Source organism: Balearica regulorum, chromosome Z (assembly GCF_011004875.1).
Source record: "Balearica regulorum gibbericeps isolate bBalReg1 chromosome Z, bBalReg1.pri, whole genome shotgun sequence".
Lineage (NCBI taxonomy): Eukaryota > Metazoa > Chordata > Aves > Gruiformes > Gruidae > Balearica > Balearica regulorum.
Genome location: NC_046220.1, coordinates 16,728,191 through 16,751,912, shown reverse-complemented (window position 1 = coordinate 16,751,912; position 23,722 = coordinate 16,728,191). Strand labels below are relative to the sequence as shown.

At 42.6% G+C, this 23,722-nt stretch overlaps 1 protein-coding gene across 8 annotated transcripts in view; it reads left to right on the top strand.

Moving 5' to 3' along the window:
- TDRD7 (tudor domain containing 7) overlaps window positions 1-23,722 on the top strand; it is a 52,166-nt gene that overhangs the window by 15,714 nt on the left and 12,730 nt on the right. For all 8 annotated transcript variants that reach the window (XM_075739914.1, XM_075739911.1, XM_075739916.1 and 5 more), the window contains 3 exons: window positions 4,023-4,108; window positions 5,223-5,440; window positions 21,346-21,926. In XM_075739914.1, coding sequence (XP_075596029.1) covers window positions 4,023-4,108; window positions 5,223-5,440; window positions 21,346-21,926 — 885 coding nt within the window. The remainder of the gene's footprint in view (window positions 1-4,022; window positions 4,109-5,222; window positions 5,441-21,345; window positions 21,927-23,722) is intronic.

Genomic DNA, 23,722 nt, shown 5'->3' with positions numbered 1-23,722 from the left:
CTGAGCTCCTTTCAGGTAATGGTGTTCTGCTGCCTTTGTTTCTGATGTTTTTTCCTGCCCCACTCAGGAGGAGAGGCTACAGGCAAATTGTGCCATGGCCCAGGTAGTTCTGGTGGAGAAGACATTGTGTGCTGTTGTGAGAGGTTCCAGTGCTGTCCTGTTAGATTGGGGACATACTAGAGGGAGCATTCATGGAGAAGAGGATCATATTCTGTTTTAATGCAAGGTTGTGTAGTGGCCCATGTGACTGGATTAATTGGTTTCAAATTGGCTAATTTGAAGCAAGACTGGCAAGATCCATGGCTGATATCCTTGCTGATGGACATTTTTTTGTCCCCCCAGAGCTGCTGTAGTTGCTTATGCTTTGTAAGTTGCAGGAGGGAAAGCCGCTTTGAGTCAGGAGGTCCTGACCTCAAAACAGTGTGCAAATGAGCGGAAGTGTGAGCAGCATTCCCAGAAATCCTGAGCTCACACCAGCCTCGTAGGTAGCCAGCACAGACTCAGGGGTGCTGTTCCAGTAGCAGTGCCAGCCCTTGTCTGCGAGAGCGGCTGAGCATTCACAGCACAGGTTGACTGAGAGAAGTCCTGAAGGTGACAGAGGTTGTCTCTGCCCTATTTCCCAGTCTGAGGTGAGGTGCTTTTTGCGTGCAGTTTCTCTGGGTGTGTTTTCTGACGCTTGCCCTGCCCCTCCATTTACCGAAGTGGTAGTAAAGCATATCCATGCTCTCAGGGTTGCAATTTAAGGGTCTTTGATTTCTCTTTCTTTCTTGAGCTTCTGTCCTGCTATGGCAGATCTGTGTTACTTGCCTTGGCAGGATGTCCTCCTAGTGACAGGCTGTGTCTGTGTACTGACTGGTCTTGGTACTCCACCCAGCATCATGTAGTGAAGCCTCACAGTGACGCTGCAAATGGCAGTTCCCTTGTGGCTGCCAAAGTCTGTGTCTCACCTCTCTAGTGCTCTGCAGTGTTTTCCTGAGAGATTTTCATCACAGCTTCCGGGGCTTGCCTCTGCACAATCTTGGGTGGAAGGGGAATAGGCTGTTGCTCCTGCCCACTCTGTTTCTCCTCCCCACTCTGTTACACCCAGATTACAAGGGGGAGATGCTGAAGGTAGCTGCAGTTGTACCAGGTTGTTTCCTGCTGCCTTCCCAGGCCTTCTTGCAGACCCTGCTGCAAGGGTCTGAGAAGGCTGTCTTTAGAGCCGCAATCACTTGGTAAGTTCATATTGTGAGCATGTTGCTGTGAACCTGCAAACCAGCAGAAGGTGGGAGAGACCTTGCTCATAAGGCTAACTGCAGAGATCCTTGAAGCTGGGAAGCGATAGCACTGTCAAAAAGCCAAACAGCATGGGCCTTACCAAGGTAAGGTGATAGACAGGGAAGGGCATGCCTTCCCTTCACTCTGAAACAGTGGTGTGCAGGAGTGAAACGTAACCAGCTGCTCATCTACAGCTACGCATGGGGGCCTGGCAGGACTGCGTAGCTGGTCAGGCATTTGTGAAGTGCTGGGCTGCTCATGTGTTCTCTTACTGCTGGTGTAGCTAGCACACCTCTTGCTGGGAGCAGTTCCTAGCAGCTGAGGAACATGAGGCCTTGCAGGCAGCTGAGTTGTTCATACCTGCATGGTGAGGAGAAGTGTGTTGGTCCTGCCCGTGTCTGGCTGTGTTCCATCCCGTCTCTGGAGAGATAAGACCACCATGGTCTGTGTGAGCAAGCCACGCATCACAGGATCCTTGCCTGATTGTAGGGCTCGAAACTGATGATAACTGGGCCCAAAGCTGATGTTAGCACCACTTTGTTCCATTGGAAGTTGTTAAAGCACAGCAGGAAGCACAGGAAGATACAACATAAAGTCTCTTAATACTGAGAGGATCCCAAATCCAATTTGCTTTCACATGCAACATAAGGGAATCATCAGTCCTCTGTTCCAGTTTCCTTTCAAAGGTGTTGCAGATGGCATGGCTTGAGAGGGGGACACCTGCCCTCTTCCTCAGTGATACCTTGCTGCAGTTGTTGCTGGCTTACCCTGCACTCATGTCATCTGTGTTCCCTGATGTGTGTCTTAAGGTGGTAGCAATGGTGTATAGCACTGAGGACTAGAACTCAGCTATGGATTCCTACAGGGAGGCAGCAGTAGCAGGATGGTCTCCATTACCTGTGCGGCTAGCTCATGGGATTGTTTTACTTGCTGCCTAGCAATGGTGGTAGTCTCTTTGAGTGTGCTTCCCTTAAGGGGACTTTTTTGCCTTGGGTATCTGTTCAGCTTGGAGTTGTCCACACTGGTAAACATATGTATAGAGAGGTGGGATCCTGGGTTTCCTGTAGGGTCTTCATGACCAGTTACAGCAGACCTTCTAAGAAAAGACTGTGCTGCTGTTTTGTGTGGGCATCTGAGCTGTGCCCAGAAGGTAGGGGTTTTCCTGTGATGCAGGTGGAGTGTTGGAAGAGTCTTTTCAGATACCAAACAAGTGCAAAGTATGCATGTGTGTTTGGGTTTTGTGTCGGTGACTTTGCCTTTGTACTTTTTGAGTCTTGTCCCACTTGTGTTTCACAAATGTGCTTGTAGGTGATCTGCTCAGCACTTCTGGACGTGTCTCTCCTGTTTTGGATAATGCTATGCTGGGCAGTGGCTGTCCTCACTGTTAATGCTGTGGGACATGATCCAGACCAGAAGTAGGATTTTTGGTACAAGTGACACCCCATAGCTGATGGAGAAGCAGTAGTTTCATCTTAACAGGGACAGCAAAAAAGTGAGGGAGACAAGATCATGTTAAATCTTGTAAGATGCTGCTTAGGAGAGGTGTGAACGTGGGATGCCTCTTTCTGATTTGTGGATCTGCTCTGATTAAAGGTCAGTGTGAAGGCACATAAGGCTACCTTAATACTGTGCTGGTTTCAACTCCTGTTGCTCCTCAGCATCATACTTGACCCCATCCTACCTTCTGAGAGCCCAAGTGAAGCTGGAAAGATCCCCCTTGGTGTTTCTGTGGCTGGTGAAGTTTGTGGTTTCCTCCAGAGTTGTCCCCGAACTCCAGAGGTGGCCAGTCTCCTTACTGACCCCTTCAGCAGAGGCCATCTGCAGAGCCTGCTCAGTGCATGTGTGGTGACTGCTGTGGTCTGGAGATACCTGGTGTTCAACAGCAACCTGCCATGCTTCTGTGGAGAGTTGTTTTGGTGCATTTGCCACCCTGACTTTTCCACTGCAATTCTTCCTTGGGCTTGTGTCTTTGGTGCTTGATCCTAGTCTTTGAACTCTGGTTTGGTTTTGTTTTTTTTCCCAACTCTTGTTCCCTTTTGCTTGCAGTGTATATAATTATTTCACAGTTGATTGTTTCCAGAACAGTCTTAGTGGGCTACAACTGCTGTGACCTCTTCACTGTCAGGAGCGCATTGTGCTGCATGTGCTCTCAGTATAAGCTGCTGAGGGATCTGCTGAGGGAGAGCTGCTGAAGGCTGAGGGATCTCAGAAGAACACCTGCAAGCATGCCCTTTCTGTGGGAGAGCGCTTCAGAGAAGAATCTGTTAAACAGTATAACAACAGTGTCCAGAAAAAGACCTTGAGTTCCTGTGTAGCTTTAGGTGTTCCCCTGACTTCTGAAGCCAAGTACTTTCAGGAGACTCTGATATAGCTACCTAGAAGGTGAGCATAATCATGTTCAACAGCAAGATAGAGATGCCATCCAGATAAAAGACCAAATAGTGAGGCTGGATGTATCAGATGTAAGACCATCAACTGTATTATTAGGCCTAGGAGCTTTCCTTTTGCTAATATATTTTATATGTCTTTTGTTTCTCACAATAACTGGGATAATAAGAAAAAAACTAGAAACCACCTGTTGATCTGTCTTATTGCTGCTGATACAATTGCCTTCCAAGCCAGGACATTGTGAGTACGGATCTTGTGCAGGCAGCCTGCTAGAAGTATGTGAAATACATTTTATTTTACATAGAGGTCTTGTAAGCAAATGGAATGCTATTCAGAGCCAGGAGAATAATTTAAAGCAATTTTCTTTTCAATTTTAGGTCTGAAAAGAGACTAACTGTCCCACCACGGTTTCAAAAGGAGTTGCAAGTTCACCTGTCCAGAAGCTCTTCCATAGATTCAAATGGTATGTTTACCCATTAAGAAAATTTTTGCTGACTACTCTCATTAGAATGGATGTCGTCTTAAGAAAAATCTGTCCTAGTACTTGTTGAAAGAAGACAGGTTTGGGTGAGAAACCATGTTCTGTGAGCAAACCTTCTCACTTTGATTTCATGGTGCTGGGGAAGTGTGTGTGTTTACTTGTCTGCCTCTCTGCCTTCTAGGAAAATCCTTGTGTAGTAAGTGTCAAAGGCAATCACAGAGCTAGTGTGAGTAGCTTGGAAACAGGAGGAGTATGCTTAACTTCACTGCCAGGAGAGTGAAATCCTGGCTTTCAGGAGTAAGCAGCACACTAACTTAGCTGTCTGGAAAATACCCTTCTGCATGCCTGGCTCCCAGCAGTTGTGCAGTGATACACCAACCAAATGATGGTTGCTTTCTTTGAAGCCTCTCAGGCTGATTTGTGAAGCTTCAGGTCTGGTATCAAATACACCTCTCCAAAGGGAGGAGATGAATAGAGATGAGGGAGCAGGCAAGCTAGTGATGTGAACCTCCAGCTGGAATAATGACTATTTTGCTCCTACACACATTGTATGAAACTGTCCGAAGTAGCTGGACAGTTGCTTTCTCTTTCCCTGCTCCACTGGAGGGCTTCCTTGGATGCAGTAGCACAGAAAGGATGGGTGCTGGGTTCAGCAAATCATTGGTCTATTTTGTACATCTGTCTGAATTTAGAAGAACGTCCTTGGATGTTTTGCTGTATCTTTTTTGTGGTGTTTGTACTCATAAAGAAATGATCTTGTGTCCTTCTTGGGACACTGCCTCGGCGCAGCCTATGAGGAACAGCGTGCCTGAGGGTTCTGTAACCTCTTCCAGGATTCTTTCAGAAGAAACATTTAGCAACTTCTTATGAAAATGACTACAGTGACTAAAATTCAGCTTCAGGTCAATTACTAAATGTGTGAGGTTTCCATGGCTTTTTCCAATAGAAAGTGACTGAAACATCCACGCTGTGCAGGAGAGGAGTTGGTGTTATGCTGGCAGCTTCCATGCTTAATTTTTAAGTAGGTAGGTAATCATCTGTGTCTCTGCTGATAAGACCAGATTTATTTCAAGGCTGTATTTTTTTATTTTAACAGATAACTTGAACACATCCGTTGCAGAGACACATACCGTTGCCTCTGGCCCTTCTGCTTCTCATGTCAATGAAGTTCAAAGTCGCATCAAGGAGATTCTGAACAAGTGTAGCAGTGGTGTCTGGGTGTCAAAGATGCCACAGATCTACCGGGAAATGTACTGGGAGGAACTTAGCACAGCAGTGCTGCATCAGCTTGAGAACTGGCCTCATGTGTGCACAGTAAGTATTGAATGTCATTTTTGTGGAAGATGCCAGTATCCTACAGATTTGAGTGTCTATTTGCCATGAAGATGATCAGAGGGCTGGAGCACCTCTCCTATGAGGACAGGCTGAGAGCGTTGGGCTTGTTCAGCCTGGAGAAGAGAAGGCTATGGGGAGACCTAATTCCCTGCCAGTACCTGAAGGGGCCTACAGGAAAGATGGTGAGGGACTGTTTACAAGGGCATGGAGTGACAGGACAAGGGAGTAATGGGTTTAAACAAAAAGAGGATGGATTTAGATTAGATGTTAGGGAGAAATTCTTTACTGTGAGGGTGGTGAGGCACTGGCACGGGTTGCCCAGAGAGGTTGTGGATGGCCCCTCCCTGGAAGTGTTCAAGGTCAGGTTGGATGGGGCTTTGGGCAACGTGGTCTAGTGGAGGGTGTCCCTGCCCATGGCAGGGGGGTTGGAACGAGATGGTCTTTGAGATCGCTTCCAACTCAAACCAGTATATGATTCTAAAAGTCTTCAATTGCTATGCTTTTATCTCTTCTTCTGCACTCATGGTTCATTTAGGATATAATGCAACTTTAAATCAAGGCTTTGGTTAGCTTTACTTTAACAGGCCAGTCATATCAATGAACACTTTCAACTTCATCAGCATCTGTCAAACTGTGGCACCAGAAAAGTATTGAAGTAATGAGAATCTGTCTACTGGAAGTGACTTTACATGTACATACTGTGAAGTGTTTTTTCCTGTAATAACTTTAAATGCCAAAAAAGGTTTCACTGAGACAAAATAATTGCTTTTCAGGAATAACAACATTTGCATGTGTGTATGGTATTCTAACACATATATAAAACGCATTTGTGACATCTTACTACAGACATCAGTAATGTATGCAGACAGCAGTAATTTGTTTTGATGGTTGATGATCAGTTCCTGAGTTATCCATAGAGCAAGCTGTAATGCTTTGAGTTACTTAATTCATGCAGTAAATTTTAGTCTTTTTCTTGGCTAATGTTCCAGAAAAAATGTTACTGTTACTCCAGGATCTTCAGTCTGTGTTCATTGTCCTTTTGCTTGTTATCTGTTGAGTCTGTGTCTTCTTTCTAGCAAGCAAATTTTAGGGTAAATAAGCAGTCATTAAATCTGTGGAAACACTTTAATACAGCAGGCACGTTACAACAGCAATCAGAACTATCAAGTTGTCTTGGCACAGTCAGTCTTATTGTAGAGAACTGTAAGTAAACCTGTAAAGCCCATCTGAGTTTGCTGACTTATGTAAACCATAGTCATTGCTTTGGCAGGGAGGAATTTGAACTGGGACCCAGACCTTCTTATATGAGTGCTACCATACATCTCTTAAATATAACTGGTGTTTATTCCTGATTGAAACAAGTCATCTGCAGGTGTACAGCTCTGTAGATCATTTGAAATGCCAGAAGGCAGATTGTACTATTCAGTACAGTACCAGTAAAGATGCTTCTGTGACTAATTTATAATTATTTCTGCATTGTTGGATACTTAGACTGGGAGTGTCTGCCAGCCTCAGAAGCACAGAAAAAATGCTTGGTGTTTCAGTACCTTCTTCAAGAGACAACACATACTCGTATTGAATGCATACTGATCAGTAGCTTAGTTACAAACCTTATAATATGCTTTCATCATTTCCCAGCTCATCATTTGAGAACTCTGCTGTGGACAGTGTTACTTCTGAATAACTCACATACCTAAACTTTTCTCTGAAAAGAAGGTATTTCATTTTTTACTTCTGGGAAAATTAGCATTTCTGTGTTTAGATTACAACCACCTTTTCCTGTCTAGTAAGCAGAAGTCTCCAAAAATCACTCTAAGTTACAAAGGATTGAGGCTGACTCTGTTTTCCATCGATCTGTTACCTTACTGCTTTAGGTTAGCTTGCGTAAACATCTTGCTTGTAGCAACATATTTTGCACAGCTAAATGCAAAAGTACAAAGTAATTATGTCGTGGCTAGCAGTCACAGATTATAGCCAAGCCTTAGTGAGCAATTGGGCTGAGAATAAATATGCTCACCAGCCTTAAAGAACACCCAAAAAGTCTTTGCTATCCAGACAGGCTTCAGTCAGAAGAATCTACTTCAACAGCTCTGTCAGTCAGATCTGCAGTGTTGCTGAATTGTCTGCTTCCATCTCCAGCAAGACTAGTGCTTTGAAAAAAGCGATAACTGGTGGTGACCCTCCCACCTTCTTTTTTTTCTATCAGAATCTTATACCTCTGAGTTTGATTAATTACTTTGTCACGCATCTTTGAGCAGTTAGTGATTGCCATTTTAGCCATTCTACCCCTGTCTCATTTCTTACCTTTCTACAGATTTTTCTCACAAGTCTTTCTCACAACTTAGCAATTTTTTCAGAATTCTGAGCCAAAGTTATGTAGCTGTGCTGTGTTTGGGCTGAGCCTTGAATCCTTGGGATGCAGGCAGCTGAACCTCTGAGGGAGAGAGAACGTTACAGCAGAGATACGAGAGAGAGATGCAGACTTGTAAACAAACAAGTTCTTGTTCTTTTTTTTTTTTTTTTTTTGAAGTCACAAATAATCCAAAAGTAATAATACATTTACTTTTGGTACTGGCAACATGTCTTGTGGTTCCTTTTGCAGTCTAATTATAAACCTTCCTGAGTGGTATGTATGTTTAAAAGACTTTTTCTTTGCCCGTGCTGAGTTTTCCTCAGTTACTTGACCTCTGTGCCTGATTCAGGAGATGGTGATTCAGATATGGCAAGTCAAGAGAAAGCTAAATTCCTACATCTTCTCAAAACATTTACTTGAATTTCCAGAGTTCTTTTCCAAAAGCTTTTAGAGAATTAGGCAATCCTAGGACATTAGGGAAGGTCCTTCTGTGGATGTTCAGCAAGGCCAAGTGCGAGGTTGTGCACGTGGGTTGGCACAATCCAAGCACAACTACAGGCTGGGTGGAGAATGGATTGAGAGCAGCCCTGAGGAGAAGGACTTGGGGGTGTTGGTTGATGAAAACCTCAACATGACCCAGCAATACGTGCTTGCAGCCTAGAAAGCCAACCGTATCCTGGACTGCATCAAAAGTAAGGGTGACCAGCAGGTCAAGGGAGGTGACTCTGCCCCTCTGCTCTGCTCTTGTGAGACCCCACCTGGAGTGCTGCATCCAGCTCTGGGGGCCCCAGTACAAGAAGAACATGGAGCTGTTGGAGTCAGTCCAGAGGAGGGCTGTGAAGATGATCGGAGGGCTGCAGCACCTCTCCTATGAGGACAGGCTGAGAGAGTTGGGGTTGTTCAGCCTGGAAAAGAGAAAGCTCCAAGGAGACCTAATTGCGGCCTTCCAGTGCCTAAAGGGGCCTACAGGAAAGATGGTGAGGGACTGTTTACAAGGGCATGGAGTGACAGGACAAGGGAGTAATGGGTTTAAACAAAAAGAGGATGGATTTAGATTAGATGTTAGGGAGAAACTCTTTACTGTGAGGGTGGTGAGGCACTGGCACAGGTTGCCCAGAGAGGTTGTGGATGCCCCATCCCTGGAAGTGTTCAAGGTCAGGTTGGATGGGGCTTTGGGCAACGTGGTCTAGTGGAGGGTGTCCCTGCCCATGGCAGGGGGGTTGGAACTGGATGGTCTTTGAGGTCGCTTCCAACTCAAACCATTCTATGAGTCTATGTATAATTGGTTAAAAGATTGGAAATGAAGCAAGGCTGAAATGGTTGACCTTCAGAAAGGCAGGAAGTCATGGTGGGATTCCACAGGGGGACAGTTGGACACATGCTGGTCAGGATTGTAGTAAGTGAGTTGGTAAAGGGTGCAAATACACATTGAGCTGGCTTGTAAGGCAAGATTGTTCAGAGTTACAAAGATCAGGGCTCTTTGAAGAAGTATGGAACTTCCTAGTACCAGATTGCTGGCCCATAAAATTGCAAATGAGACTTAACTACAGCAATGGACAGGAAGATCTCTGTCATTACATTAAAAACATGAGGCTTTTTTCTGTATGGACTGTTAAGCTTGGGAAAAGAGATCTTGGCATTTATAACAACTTCATTAAAATGTTGGCTCAGTAGCAAAAAAGGTGATAAGTACCTGAAAGTGACTAGAATAGAAAAGAATATTTCAATTGGAAGGGACCTATCAACGATCATCTAGTCCAACTGCCTGACCAATTCAGGGCTGAGCAAAAGTTAAAGCATGTAATTAAGGGCATTGTCCAAATGCCTTTTCAACACTGACAGGCTTGGGGCATCGACCAGCTCTCTAGGAAGCCTGTTCCAGTGTTTGACTATTCTCTCAGTAAAGAAATGCTTCCTCATGCCCAGTCTAAACTTCTCCTGACATAATCCTTCTCAATTCACAAACAACAAGTCTAGGAGGGCATCTTTCCTAGCCGGCTCACTGAGTACTTGTGACAAGAAGTTACCTTTCACAAACTTCAAGAATTTCCCAGACGTGCTCGCCACAGCAATATGGTATTCCCAGTTGATGTCTGGGAAGTTGAAATCTCCTGTAAGGACAAGGACTACTGATGCAGAGATTTCTCCTGATTACCTGTAAAATAACTCATCAGTGCTATCATCCTGGCTGGGCAATCGGTAGTAGACACCCACTACTCCATCTCCTTTGTTTTCCACCCCCTAATCCTCACCCAGAGGCTTTCAACCACATCATCACTAACTGTAAGGGCTGTACAGTCAAACCTCTTCCTCACATACAGTGCCACTCCTCCATCTCACGTGCCCTGCACATCTCTCCTGAAGAGCCTGTAGGCCTCCATCCCAGCCCTCCAGTCATGGGACTCGTTCCACCAAGTCTCGCTAATACCAACGGCATCATAACTCTGGGAACTGACCAGTGCTTCCAGTTCATCCTGTTTATTTTTCATACAGCATGTGTTGGTGTGCAAGCATTTCAGATGTGTTCCTGAGCCCTCTGTGCTCCCAGGAGCAGCATAAATGTTCCTGCTAGCATTGGCACCCTCAGGTGATGCCACCATAACGTTTGGCTTGCCTTCTGCTTTCCTGTTTGCATCCCATTTCCCTAGCAATTCTAGTTTAAAGCCCTCTCAGTCACTCCCACCAGCTTATGACTGTCACATAAAGGGCACAAGTCTGATGTGTAGCTCTCCCCTTGAGCCATGAGGTTCAGAAAGGACCCTCTTGCTTTCTAAACTCCTTCTCAGAGAGGCGCCTAGGTGCAGCTGCGTCCCACCTTAGTCCCAGACTTGGTCAATGGTTTAAAGGATTATACACAGCCATACGTCAGAGTCAATGTTTGCCTGTCAGAGTCCCCTAAAGGGCTTTCACTGAGACAGTTTTGCAAAGTTGAAACAGAAAGTTTATGAAAGTGACAGATACAAAGAGTTCAGAAATGCCTTTGATAAATGCACTTACTGCAATAGCACTAATATACAATCATAATGTCAGCAAAATGCTATCGCGGGTATTGTCACCAAAAAGGTGAAATCGCAATGCTTACCCAGAAGGCGTCCCTATCTTGGGTGGAGGAGAAGGAGCACAGCCCATTGACTGCCTCTTTGGGGTCTTCAATCTCTTCTCTCTCCCCACGAGGGTAACTTCCTCAATATCCTTTATACCCCACTCTTAGCTGTTCCCCTCCCTGGGGTGACGTTTAACTTGATTTGGGTGGACAGTTGAGTACTATAGTCATATATGTTTAGCATGTACTTCTTTTAGCTCATTATCACACTTAGGGTTCTCAACTTTAATATTCATTTCATGGGTAATTAAGCAAAAATTTCACTCCAGGCACCATGGCCTTCAAGATTCTGTGTAGAAACCATCTATCTGTTTATTCCGCATTCTCTAGCTAAAAGAGGGCCGCCTTGCCACTGTAAGACTCCCTCCCTCGGCTGCTTCTCGTACCAGTCTTGCGGATCTCTATCCACAATGTTCATGTAAAAGATAAATGGACACCTGTGTCTTTAACCTCTTATGTGCAATTGTTGCAATAACCAAAGACGTATTTCACCCATCAGGACAGATGGCTCCCATCAGGCCCCATCATACCTTGTGCCTCAAAGGTTCTTCCATGGTTATAAACCCCAAAGTTTTGGAGTAGGCACAAGTACTGGAGCCATGTATTTGTATCTTGGGCTCATCTGTTTCTTCCAAAGTCTCTCCCCATTACTAGGAGGATTGAGAAAAATACTATCTGTACTCCTGAATTTTTTAGCATTCTTCCCAGGGCCCCAAAATTTCTTTTGATCAACCTTAGACTTTTTTTGCAACATTATTAGTACTGACATGAAAGAACAGGAGTGGATAATATACTAAGCTATTTTGTTGGCTGGTGACATCTCTAATTTGGGCCCCAGCGAGGTAGGAAACTTCCCTGAAAAGACACGGATGAGAATATTCTCATGAATAGAGAACAAAGTAGCAAACGCTGTACCACTGGGAAAACATGTTGTGTAAGCACAGGTCAAAATCAGATGTGCTTCTCCCATCTTCACCCAAAAAATACACAAACAAAAGTTTACTGAGAGAGCAAGCAGAATGAATGGGTAATTCAGAAGGGTGACAAGTAAAGATCTTTGGATTCTGTATGATGGATTCTGTATGAGCAACAATTAAGGTACATGATTTGTGTGGGGAAAGATGGAGATGTGGGCTATAAAATGGAGACCTGGAGAAGGTAAATCATCATCATCTTGAATTCAAAAGCAGCTGAATACATTGACTAATGAATGGATGATCTGTGGCCTCAGTCGTCATGAACTAGTTCTCTCCAAAGAAACTGTCATTAACTGGTAGTGCGTGAACTATGGAATATCCAAAATGGGAGGAAGAGGTATCAATAAGTTGGTCCTATCCCCCATGCTCTCTCCTAGGCACCTGTTGTTGTCAAAGAGGATGTCAGGCTAGGAATATCTTTGTTCTGACCCAGTACAGCTCTTCTAACATGCTGATTCAGCCTGCCTGTATGTAATTATTCCACAGCTGATCCTTTCCAGCCAGTCTTGGTGCTGGCTTCTTTCTAGTAGCAGCCTTTTTTCATGCTCATATGTCAGCCTGAGAAGATGACAAAATATGTCAGTCTCCTGTGTTGTTTGTCAAGTGAAGCTGTCTTCTGTCATCTTTTTCTCCACTTGTGTTCCCAAATTCATTCTTGCAGTTAGAAGAGAAGAAAGACTGAATAGTAGACATCCACCTTTTAATTAGTAGAAAGAAAGGATGCATGCTTCTAGACTTGCTTCTAGAGTTTTCTTGTAGTAATGGCTGCCTTAGTCTTTCTATCTGGTTTCTTAAGGAGCTGGTATAAAAATAACACTACCATTCTGAATTTGGAAATTCCAGTTGTGCTTGAAGAGATATATTTGCTTTTCAACAGTTCTACAAAACAAATGTTCTTTTTTGTAAAACATCCTACTGGTTCTGGCTACCTATCAGTTTAACCATTAATCTGTTGTCATCAGAGGCCAGTTTCATCTCCAGTAATCTACCAGTCACTTGTTTTACTACTTTTTAATAAGCATATAGCTAAGTAATACCCGAGCATATTCTTTAGTGCACTTAAGCACTTTGGTATTGTATTGGTTGATACTGTATGAAAATGCTCCTCAGACTGCAAAATATTTACCTGACTATTTATTCTGAGGAGGAGGTTTTACCCAGTAAAGGAAACTTGAGTGTTCTTTGCTTCATATCTCAGATGTCTGGGATGGTGCTGGGCAGATCCCAAAGGCTGTCTTCTTGAAGACAGATAATTGGAAAAAATCAGAGAAAAGAAGGGGAAAATTGGCATGGTTTTTGTTTCATGGGTTTTGGGTATTTGTGGTTGATTTGTGGGGGGTTTTTAAGTAGTCATTACAAGTTGAAATTTGTCATTACAAACAGGAAGGTAGAAATTTTTAGACAAGAATGGGACTTGCATATATTGCCTAGTTAACAGGATATTTTGTTGATTTTTTTTTTTAACAGTGTGTAGTTCTCAGAATATTCTTCATCTTTTACATTTTACAAAACTTGTGACCGTTTGCAGAAAGTGGAATTAAAGGCTCAGAAAGATGGCACGATCAGCTGGTAAACAGACTGACAGAAACAGGATTAAAGCTGTTGTTTTCTGAGTCTCTGTTCCTGAGCGATATCCTCTCTGTTAACGAACTGGGTACTACACTGGCAGCTGAGTTTTTACTGTAGTGTTCAGAGTGAATTAAACAGGTCCCCTCAGAGAAGAGGAGGATTGCCATAGTGACCAGTTGTATTCCTTGAGCAACTTGGTTCTCTCAGGATTTTACTCTCGAGGAAAAAATTTCTATGGCACGATTAAGCTGTTGATGCAAAAGTCATCATTCCAAATAGAGAAATAGACTTGAAAGAATAAAAAATTCAGCTCTAATTATGTGTAATAGACAGTGTGTTCTTATAAGCTGGAATGTACTTTGTACATAGAGGAGACGATGGAGCAAGCTATCATGGCTTGTAGTATGTATGAATGGAAACTTGCACAGTTTTACACAAGCCTTACAAACTCTCCCCTGCAGATGAGCTCTAGAGTTATGATAGTTAACTTTCTTTTGCCATGCTCATTGAAGAAATCAGTGTTAGGTCTGACAGTTTGCTTTGGTGAGTATCTCAGTACTAGATACAGAGCCATTAGCCATTTAGAATGGAGTTCAGCGAACAGAAGACATGTTCTGCCTAAAATTTAACTAGATGTGTTGTATATAGTACAGCACAGGGCAAAATACAGTTGGAATCTGCCTCACTGAGAATATGGTGTCGTTGTACATGTGGAAGTGAGCCAGTTGAGGACACAAGATCCAGAATAACTTTGCTGCCCAAACACAGTGCTAGAACAGGCTGTAACTCAATGTTCCTGAAGCTCAGTCTTACTGATGAGTGGTTGGACAACATGATGAGCCACAAAATAAAGTCAGACTCCATTTGACAGCATCTTGCCTTGTTCCTGCTTCACATACCCTTGCAACTCCTTGTGTGTCAACTCTTGCACTTCTCTGACCCCTTAGGAAGACTTCACTGCATTATGAGCTGAAAATAAGTGCAGACAAAAAGAACTGCTGACAAAAGTATCTGTTGATCTTCAGTTCTGGCATAAGGATATGAGGAATAAGGGCAGCCCTCAACAGTACAGAGTTGTTAGACTGGCTCAGCTGGCTTGTTGCATCACAGAGTTTCACTTGTAACTGTGTTTTCAGAAATCAGAGTCTCAAAAGTACAAGGAACTATGAAGAATAATTATCTTCACTGTGATGTGCAAGTTAATGAACTGGGACTTCAAGGAGGATTGGCAGAAGGGGGCAACCTAAAGACACTCCTGAACTTTGCAGAGCTTACCACCCCAGCCCTGAGCACTAGCTGAACCTGGACAAGGGATATCATGGCAATAAGGATCCTTTAACAACTTGTATTTTAACATTTCAGTTAAGTATAAAAGCAATGACTACCAGAAATAGAAAGGTTTAAGAGTCATTGCACCATCTGAAAATTTTCACTTCAGTTGAAGGGCTGAAAGTATCTTCTGTATTTGCCATGAAGAGTCCACCAAAAGTTATTGTTGTCATTGCCAATCTGAATATCATAATTGATCTTTTCTGAGTCCTCTTAAGGAAACTGACATACCTGTCAGAGTTAGTGGCTGAAAAGGCTATTAAATCAAAACCTTTCAAAATTATTTTGCCTTCCCTAGTATTGTAAGAAGCCTGTGATTTTTGAAGGTAGTTCTTACATCTTACACAACTTACATCTTACATAATTGAAATTTAGTTGAAATTTGGAAGAACTGAGCCAGTTCTTCTAATATTGTGTAAGCATTTTACAGAATCATGGAATCACTGAGATTGGAAGGGACCTCTTGAGATTATCTAATGCAACTGCCCTGCTCAAGCAGGATCAACATGAGCAGTTTGCCCAGGGCTATATCTGGTCATGTTTTAGGAACAGACACTCTACAACCTTTCTGGGCAACATACTCCAGTCCTGTTCCAGTCCTGCTCCAGTTTCCCAGCTGACATGAGGTTTGGCTGAAGACAAGACTTTTAATATGTCCTTTTGACATTTAGGGTAAGAAGTTAAGTATCATAGCTTCCCATGCAAGACGATTGATTGCATATTGGAGTACAAGCTGTAAAAAACTAGAGTGATCCCAAGGATAAGCTATAACTGGATGACATAAGGGACTTTCTACAGCCTTGTAGGGAAAAGCTCTTTACTGTGTCTCATGCCACCCAGTGCAGTGGGGATCTTCAGCCTTTCAAGAATATTGCACAAGTCTCTTTTTTCCCCGGAATTGGTTACTTTGCATGCATATTCAACAGCTTGGTAGCTTAAACTGTTGCTTTCAGAGGCAGCTACCTGGAAGAGCAGGGAGAAGTGTTAATGTTGAAGCAGCATCTCACCATTGCCTAGGGAGAGCTGTACTGTAGTGATTGGCAAAAAAGTGGGACCTGGAATTGTAGTGCCTGACTCTGACAGAGAAAAGACACTGTCAGCCAAAGGTATGAATGCAAGGTACTGCTGATCAAGGCCAGCAATACCTTCTTCACTGCTTTGAGCTCCAGCTTTTTGGGGCTTGAACTTAATGTACTGTTGAGCAAAGTCACGTAGATGAGAGCTGCCTTCACACTGAAGCATTTGTCTAAGGTGCCCATCAGCAAAATGTGTCTGTATGCAGACTATGGTATGTATGCCATGGTAGCTAGCTTCTGTGTTGCATATTTAAGTTGGATCTGAAACAATTCCTGCGTCACACTTCTGATTAATTGTTCTCACTGAATCAGAGGGATAGTTCTGATTAGTGTGTTGCAGAGCAGTCTGTTTGATACCAAGAATCATGGAGCCAGACTTTTCCTGTTTGCCACATATGATGAGACTCTGTCATTGACATTAAAAGCTGACTTCCACTGTGCATTTCCTTTCCCTACCATGCAGAAGAATGGCATAAAATAGCTGCATATGGTAGTTGTGAATGTAACCTTGAAAGTCAAGGACACTTTCTCTAACTAGAAACTCTCATTTCAGGGAGGTATTTTTTTCACTTCCTTTCTGCAAGGTAATGATGCTCTAGGAGTTTGCCAGTGTATCTGCTCTTTGATCATCACTGTGCACACAATTAAACAAGACTCAGTGTTATCTTCATCATTCTGGGCATCACAAAGTGGATCGTTTCTTTTGATTATATATATTAGTGTAGTGGTTAACTTGCATGTTGTCAAGCACACTTATACAAAGCTTTTGTCCAAGCAACTTGTACAGGAGCACATCTGCCTTCATCCCCTCTATACGCATACGTCAAAAGGAGTGGACTTGCTCTTCTTCTGCATTTCACTTGACTTAGTTGTGGTGTCAGTATTTATCTTGGGAGTGGGTTTTTTTATTTGAAGTTTTATTATTTGGGGGTCCAGATTTTAATTTTTAAGAGTTCCCTCTGTTACTCAGGCCCAGGAAAAACATGTTTTTTCTTTTTCCTCTGTGTAGAATGACTTCAGTCTCTGTTGCCCTGACAATATGTTCTGACAGCTGTTGACTCTGCTTTGTGCTCTCTAATGGAGAGGTGACAGCAGGCTTGTTGTGCTGGCAGTCAGACCTTCCAGCCATACTAATGGGAAGTACCTTGCAGGCAAATCTGTAAACTCAACTGGAAACCAAGTTGAGATATTTGTGCTAAAGAAAGGGTGGCTATTTTGAAGTGCTGCTCACAAGTGAAGCTGTTTGCTTACAATTAAAAGTTCTTGTAGTATTGTGCGTCCTTGAAGGTGTCTTGGCCATAGCACTGTTTGGATGAGTCTGTTGCCTCTTGAGCATTAACTTCTATGCAAGAAATAGTAGCCTAATGATGTCCACCTGAGCTTATTTATACTGAAGTAATCTGAAACAACTTACTGAAATAGCATTTTTCTGTCTCTAAATGGTTGACTCAGTCAGCATCTGCAGTCTCTTCAAAACAGAGCTTCAATGCCTAGAAAACCTCAGAGCTATTATTGGAATTAAGAGGCTTAATGGTCTCTAAGGATCTTCTCTCTATAGTCTGCTGCCAGTCTTTAGTGTATAAGGTTTAATAGTCCTGTCAGGTAAACTTTCTTTATCTCTGTTGCAGCACTAGTTTAAAAGGGCTAGCTAAGAGAAAGGGTGCATAAAGGTAAACTTCTGCATCCCACTTCTTTTGGGATGAGCTGCCATACATTCCAACACAGCCTTCTCATACAGATTGTTGTCCTCATAATGCCAACTATTTTCTGGAGCTAAAGTTTCCTTGGCTGGTCATTTAAATTCCTCAGTCTTGTGCATGGACACTTGGGACATCTTTATCAATTCCTTTTTATCTAGGATGTCATAACCTGCCAATGTGGTGTGCCCTGATTTTTTCTCTGGGCCACTTGATATACTTTGGTCTCGTGACTGTATTTTGAAGGCAGAATGTAGATGGAGTACTGCCCTTGGAAGGCTTTGATAAGTTTTTGTTTGGTTGGGGTTTTTTAACCAAGCTCCTTTCTTTGCCTGTGGTTCAACAGGCACAATAATTTTCCTGTTATTCTTTAGTAAATGGATGTCTATAGGACACTACTTCTCCCCTCCCCCCCAATTAAGAGGGAACGTCTCCTTAGTTTAGTGAACCTACTTGGAAAAACTCAAGTCTTAAAGCTTGTAGACTCATTAGCATGAATTTGGGGAGCTGAGACTTGTTAGACAGGCTTGCCTGCTTTCTCATGTCTTATTCTTGCAGAAGATGTTACTACTTTGGTTTTCACTGGTAAAGAAGGATTCAGACATGCCACCATGAATGCATGAGAATTCTCTAACGTGGTTAATATTTTTTTATATCTACAAATACTACCTCCTTTGTGTCAATTTCAGATAGCACACATGCTAGTGTTTGTAGAAGTTCAACAAGACCATTTGATAGCTTGCTTTTGCACCAGTCTAGACAATGTAATGCATAAGAGGTGTATGGAAATGTACTTGTGTGTAACCTTTAGGTGGTTTTGCTGACTCTCTCAACTCAGATCATCATGTGGCAATGTATTGGGTTTGCATGGCAAGGTTTTGGTAGCAGGGGGGGCTAGAAGGGTGGCTGCTGCGAGAAGCTGCTAGAAGCTTCCCCTTTGTTGGACTGAGGCAATGCCAGCCAGCTCCGAGACGGAACCACCACTGGCCAAGGCCAAGCCAATCAGCAACCGTGGTAGTGCCTCTGCAATAACGTATTTAAGAAGGAAGAAAAAAAAAAAAAAAGAAAGAAAAAAAAAAAAAAAAAGAGCAGCAGCTTTTGCAGCCAGGGAGAGGAGTGAGAAGATGTGAGAGAAACAACTTTGTGAACACCAAAGTTAGTGCAGAAGGAGGGGGAGGAAGCACCCAAAGGAGGCTGTGACCCCGTGGGAAGCTCACACTGGAGCAGGCAACGGGCAGGACCTGTGGCCCCATGGAGAGAGGAGCCCACGCTGGAGCAGGTTTGCTGGCAGGACTTGTGACCCCGTGGAAGGGACCCACGCTGGAGCAGTCTGTTCCTGAAGGTCTGCACCCCATAAGGAGAGACCCATGCTGGAGCAATTGGTGAAGAGCTGCAGCCTGTGGGAAGGACTCCCGTTGGAGCAGTTGGTGGAGGACTGTCTCCCGTGGGAGGGCCCCCAGGCTGGAGCAGGGGCCGAGTGTGAGGACTCCTCCCCCTGAGGAGGAAGGAGCGGCAGAGACAGCGTGTGAGGAACTGACCACAACCCCCATTCCCTGTCCCCCTGTGCCGCTGCAGGGGAGGAGGGAGAGAAATGGGGAGTGAAGTTGGGCCTGGGAAGCAGGGAGGGGTGGGGGGAGGTGTTTTAAGGTTTAGGTTTATTTCTTGTTATCCTACTCTGATTTGCTTGGTAATAAATTAGATTAATTGTTTTGAAGTTGAGTCTGTTTTGCCCATGACGGTAATTGGTGAATGACCTCTCCCTGCCCTTATCTCGACCCACAAGCGTTTTGTTATACCTTTTCTCCCCTGCCCAGCTGAGAGGGCAGTGATAGAGCGGCTTTGGGGGGCTCCTGGCCTCCAGCCAGGGTCAACCCACCACAGTCCTTTTTGGCATCCAATGTGGGGCATGAGGAATCCAAGATAAGGATAGTAATTGGAAGAAGTGATGGGCAAAACATGGACTGAACATAGTGAGAGAGTGGAATGATTGTGGAGAATTTCTGTTGGTCTAATTGTGGTAAAGGAATGAGGGGTGAATTGTGTGTGTAAATTGTCCACTTTCATTCAGTGTTGTGATGATGTGGTTTTGATTTTGGTGTGGGGAATTTTTTTGTTGATGTGATTGAAGTTCATGAAGGTTGTGTGATGAATGTGGATTTTAATGATGATTCTTAAACATGTGATTCACAGAGGCGAGGGATGGAATGTATTGGGTTTGCGTAGCAAGGTTTTAGTAGTGGGGGGGCTACAGGGGTGGCTTCTGCGAGAAGCTGCTAAAAGCTTCCCCTTTGTCCAACAGAGTCAATGCCAGATGGATCTGAGATGGACCCACCGCTGGCCAAGGCTGAGCCTATCAGCGATAATGATAGAGCCTCTGTGATAACATATTTAAGAAGGAAGAAAAAAAAAGAACAGCAGCTTTTGCAGCCACAGAGATGAATGAGAGGATGTGAGTGTGTGGTCTGAGTGTGAAGAGGTGCACATACGAGAAAATACATGGTTCTTGACATAGTAGTGGCCATTTTTTCCCCGTTTTGTCAATGTATTATAACTAAATGTTCTTGTCTTGTTAATGTTACCTTGGTAATGAGTGACATGTATTACTCTTGTTATGTAAGATAATACTTAAAATCTTCTTCATTGTGCTTCCATTGTATGTTGCTTAAAGTCTTCTTCATTGTGCTTCCATTGTATGTTGCTAAGACAGAACAGCACAGAATGACTTTAGCAAGGTTTATAAAATTCTGATGGGTATAGACATCAGTATCATTAAAGTAAATTATATATCTGAGTACTAGCAAGTAATTCAACTACTCAGTGTTTTGTTCATCGTTCTGTCTCTGAAAAGGATGTTGGTGTGATGTGGACCCAGGAAACTGATCAGAGTTCTTTCCGCTGAGGAATGAACATCAAGGTGGAGCTATGTAAACCTCAATAACTTACTTTATTGCAGGAGTTGTTCTTGCTTTGGGACCAATGTGAAAACACTGAGATCTTTTGTTGTCTCAGTTCTACATAGATATTCCTGCTAAGCTGTGGTTAGGTTGATGTAGGTATAAACTGCATAGCTTTAGGAAGCGGAATTTTATTGTGAGTTTGTTTCTACAGTGCTCATATGGTGCTTTCAAGTTTGTGACTTCAGCCCATGTGAGATGCTTATTATTGAACTTAGCAAAGGGTAGAGACATATGCACTGGCAAAACATCTGAGTCTGGAGGAAGGCTGTGGGCATGGTTTAAAATGGCCTAATTAAATTTATTATGAACCAGAATTTTTTTTAAGAAAAAGTAATTCCCTGGGTTTGACAGCAGATAGCCTTTACAACACTCCTGATAGGTGTCCTCTTGTTTCTGAAGTATTCAATCAAATTCCCTTTCCCTCAGTAAACTGAGACAGAAACTTTCGTTTATGGTATGCTTACCTCTGTGGAAGGTCGGGGGGGTTAATGTGCAAAAGACCTAAGTTTGCGGAGTGTGTCATCATCTTCTGGTCCTTCTAGGAGAAAAGAGAGACAGTACTTCTTTGGAAGAAAATCCAAGTTGTATTGCATAGATTAGATATTTGCCCTGTACTGATGTAGTCATATATGTTTGGTATCCTTCAAAATGGAGGAAGAAGCATTACAAGAAATATTACCCTGTAGTAATTGCCTCAACTTTAGTTCCCTGTGAATGTCCACTTCAAAGTCTGTATAAAATGCATGTTATAAAAATGTAATTGGCAAAATGGTTTAGACTTAGAGAAGCGACTGATTATTGAGTCTACTTTTTGTTTTCCAAGGTGGAGAAAGTACACAGAGGTGAGCAGATGGATGGGCTTCTTTATCCTGCTAAGAAAATACCACCGATAGCAAAAAGTGATACCGAGCAAGAAAATGCATCTCGGAATGTTACTTCTTCGAAAGTAGACCCTTTGTTGAAACCAAATATGGAGACCTCACCTACACCTCTTAGTAGTGACTTCAAGCAGAAAGTTGTTAACATCTTGCTGAAGTATTCCAGTGGTCTTTGGGCTAATGCTCTTCCCAAATTGTACCAAGACACGTACCATGTAAAATTTCCAGAAGACATTCTACATAATCTTGAGTTGCTCTCAGATGTGTGTATAGTGGACTATGTATCTGAAGTCCCCAGAAAGGCCATCCTCTATGCTAAACCCCAAAGACGCATTGATGAAAGTCTGAATGTCACTGAGAAAGTCCAGAAGCATGATGGTGTGAAGGCCACAGCTGGACAACAGCATGGAGAATCCAAGGACCAATATACAGAGAACATAACTGTTCCTCCTCTAATCATTCCATCAGAAGGATCTGTGTCCGTCATGGTGTTAGAACTGAAAAACACTAATGAGGTCCTAATTAGGCAAGTTTGTATTTCAGATTCTTTTTCGCTTTATTTATAAATATTATTTATTTATAATATTTATATTGTTCAGGTCTGCCTGTTATTATTTTGATAACGAAACTTAAGAATTCTTTTGTTTGTATGCTTAAATGGAAATTTTCTAAAACTTTTTCTATGCTGAGCTGGTAAGTTCTATCATTAGCTTATCTGAGAATCAAAGCAGGTTTGACTTGCCTTTGGAAGACGTTTTAAAATAACCCTACTCTAACACGTAGTCATATTCAGATACTGCTAAAATACTTATTAAAATATTTTTTTACTTCTAGAACTGACTTATTACTAACTAGGTGTCACCTGAGTGTGCTCAGATTACACTGTAGTTTTCACTTTTGGGGACAGATGAGCTTCCATCCAACAATAAAATACTAGTGCTGCTTTGTTTGGTTGCTAATCAGCCCAGCCTTAGAGGACAGTGTAAGAAGTGGATTGTAGTGGCTGTCTTACATATATGTTATTGTACTGTTTCATGAAATACCATAAATATTGTTTGTGGGATAAAACACACAAATCCTAACAGTTCTTTACAACTTAAAAAAACCCAACCAACCAAACAAAAAAACCCCAAACTTTTTATAGAGGATATTTAATTTTGAAAATTATTTCAAATTGAACCTAATCTTAAAAAGTTTTGTATGTCACTTCAAAGGATGAATTGAGCAACTGTGTGGTAGTATACTATATTGACAGCTCTGTTTTTTCCCACTAGTTTCTGCAGTTTTGACTTTAATTAGATAGTTTCAGTCGTTCTCAGAGTTAGGATCAAAAAAAAGTATGTGTGCAGTTTACTTACAGATCCTTTCACTATGAAAGAAATACCCTGTTCCTCATTCCTGGTTGGCAGCCTTAAGGCTGAAATTTAAATATCCTTTTTCTCAGTAATATATTGGAATATTCAACCTTGAACTTTCTTTATGTGTCAGTCCACTGTTTCAGTTCCCTGAAGTCATGGAATCTTAATGGCTGATAATCTGTAGGGAAAATCTCCATACTTGGGGGTTATGAGAGAAATTCTCATTTCAGAATGTGGCCATCTTTGTTTTAGCTGCTAGTACCATTCTTATATTGTGCTTTTTCTCAGATAAGCTTTTTTTGTACATTGCTTATACATTTATTTTGTATACTGGTCTTACCACAGAGCGTAATGTAAGGTGAGCTTCTTCATCCATCATTAACATTTGTACTATCACTGGCTGGACGAGTCAATATTTTAGCAAAGACACAGCTGGGATTTGTGAGTGAGCCTTAGCTTAAAAAAAGAAATCACAGGTACCTACATCAAAGAAAAGAGAAGCTTTATGTTTTAGGTTGTTCCTGTGAGGGCTCTGTTTAAATTTAGTCTGACATGAAAGAAGATGAAGATGAATATTGCCAGGAAAGACAGCCAGTTTAAGACATGTAATCATCTGTACATAGAGATACTGGAACAGTTAGACATGATGCATATTGCATGTTTTGTACTGGGAAAAGCAGGAACAAATTATCTATCTCTTACTTCAAGCTTGCTATGCAGGTGGGACTTCACTCTGCAAAACTTTTTCCTTCTCACTGTACACGTTTTATTTCTGGCAGCATTGATAACTTGCTATATATGTGGAGTTACATATCTTAGCTTTCTAATCTGTTGTTTTAAGGATGTTTCCACTATTTTATGGGGGGAATGCTTCAAGTCCCATGGATTAAACTACCATATCACACTGATGAACTGAGGGTGGTGATATTACAATTTCTCTAAGGCAGCAGTTGCTAAATTTTGG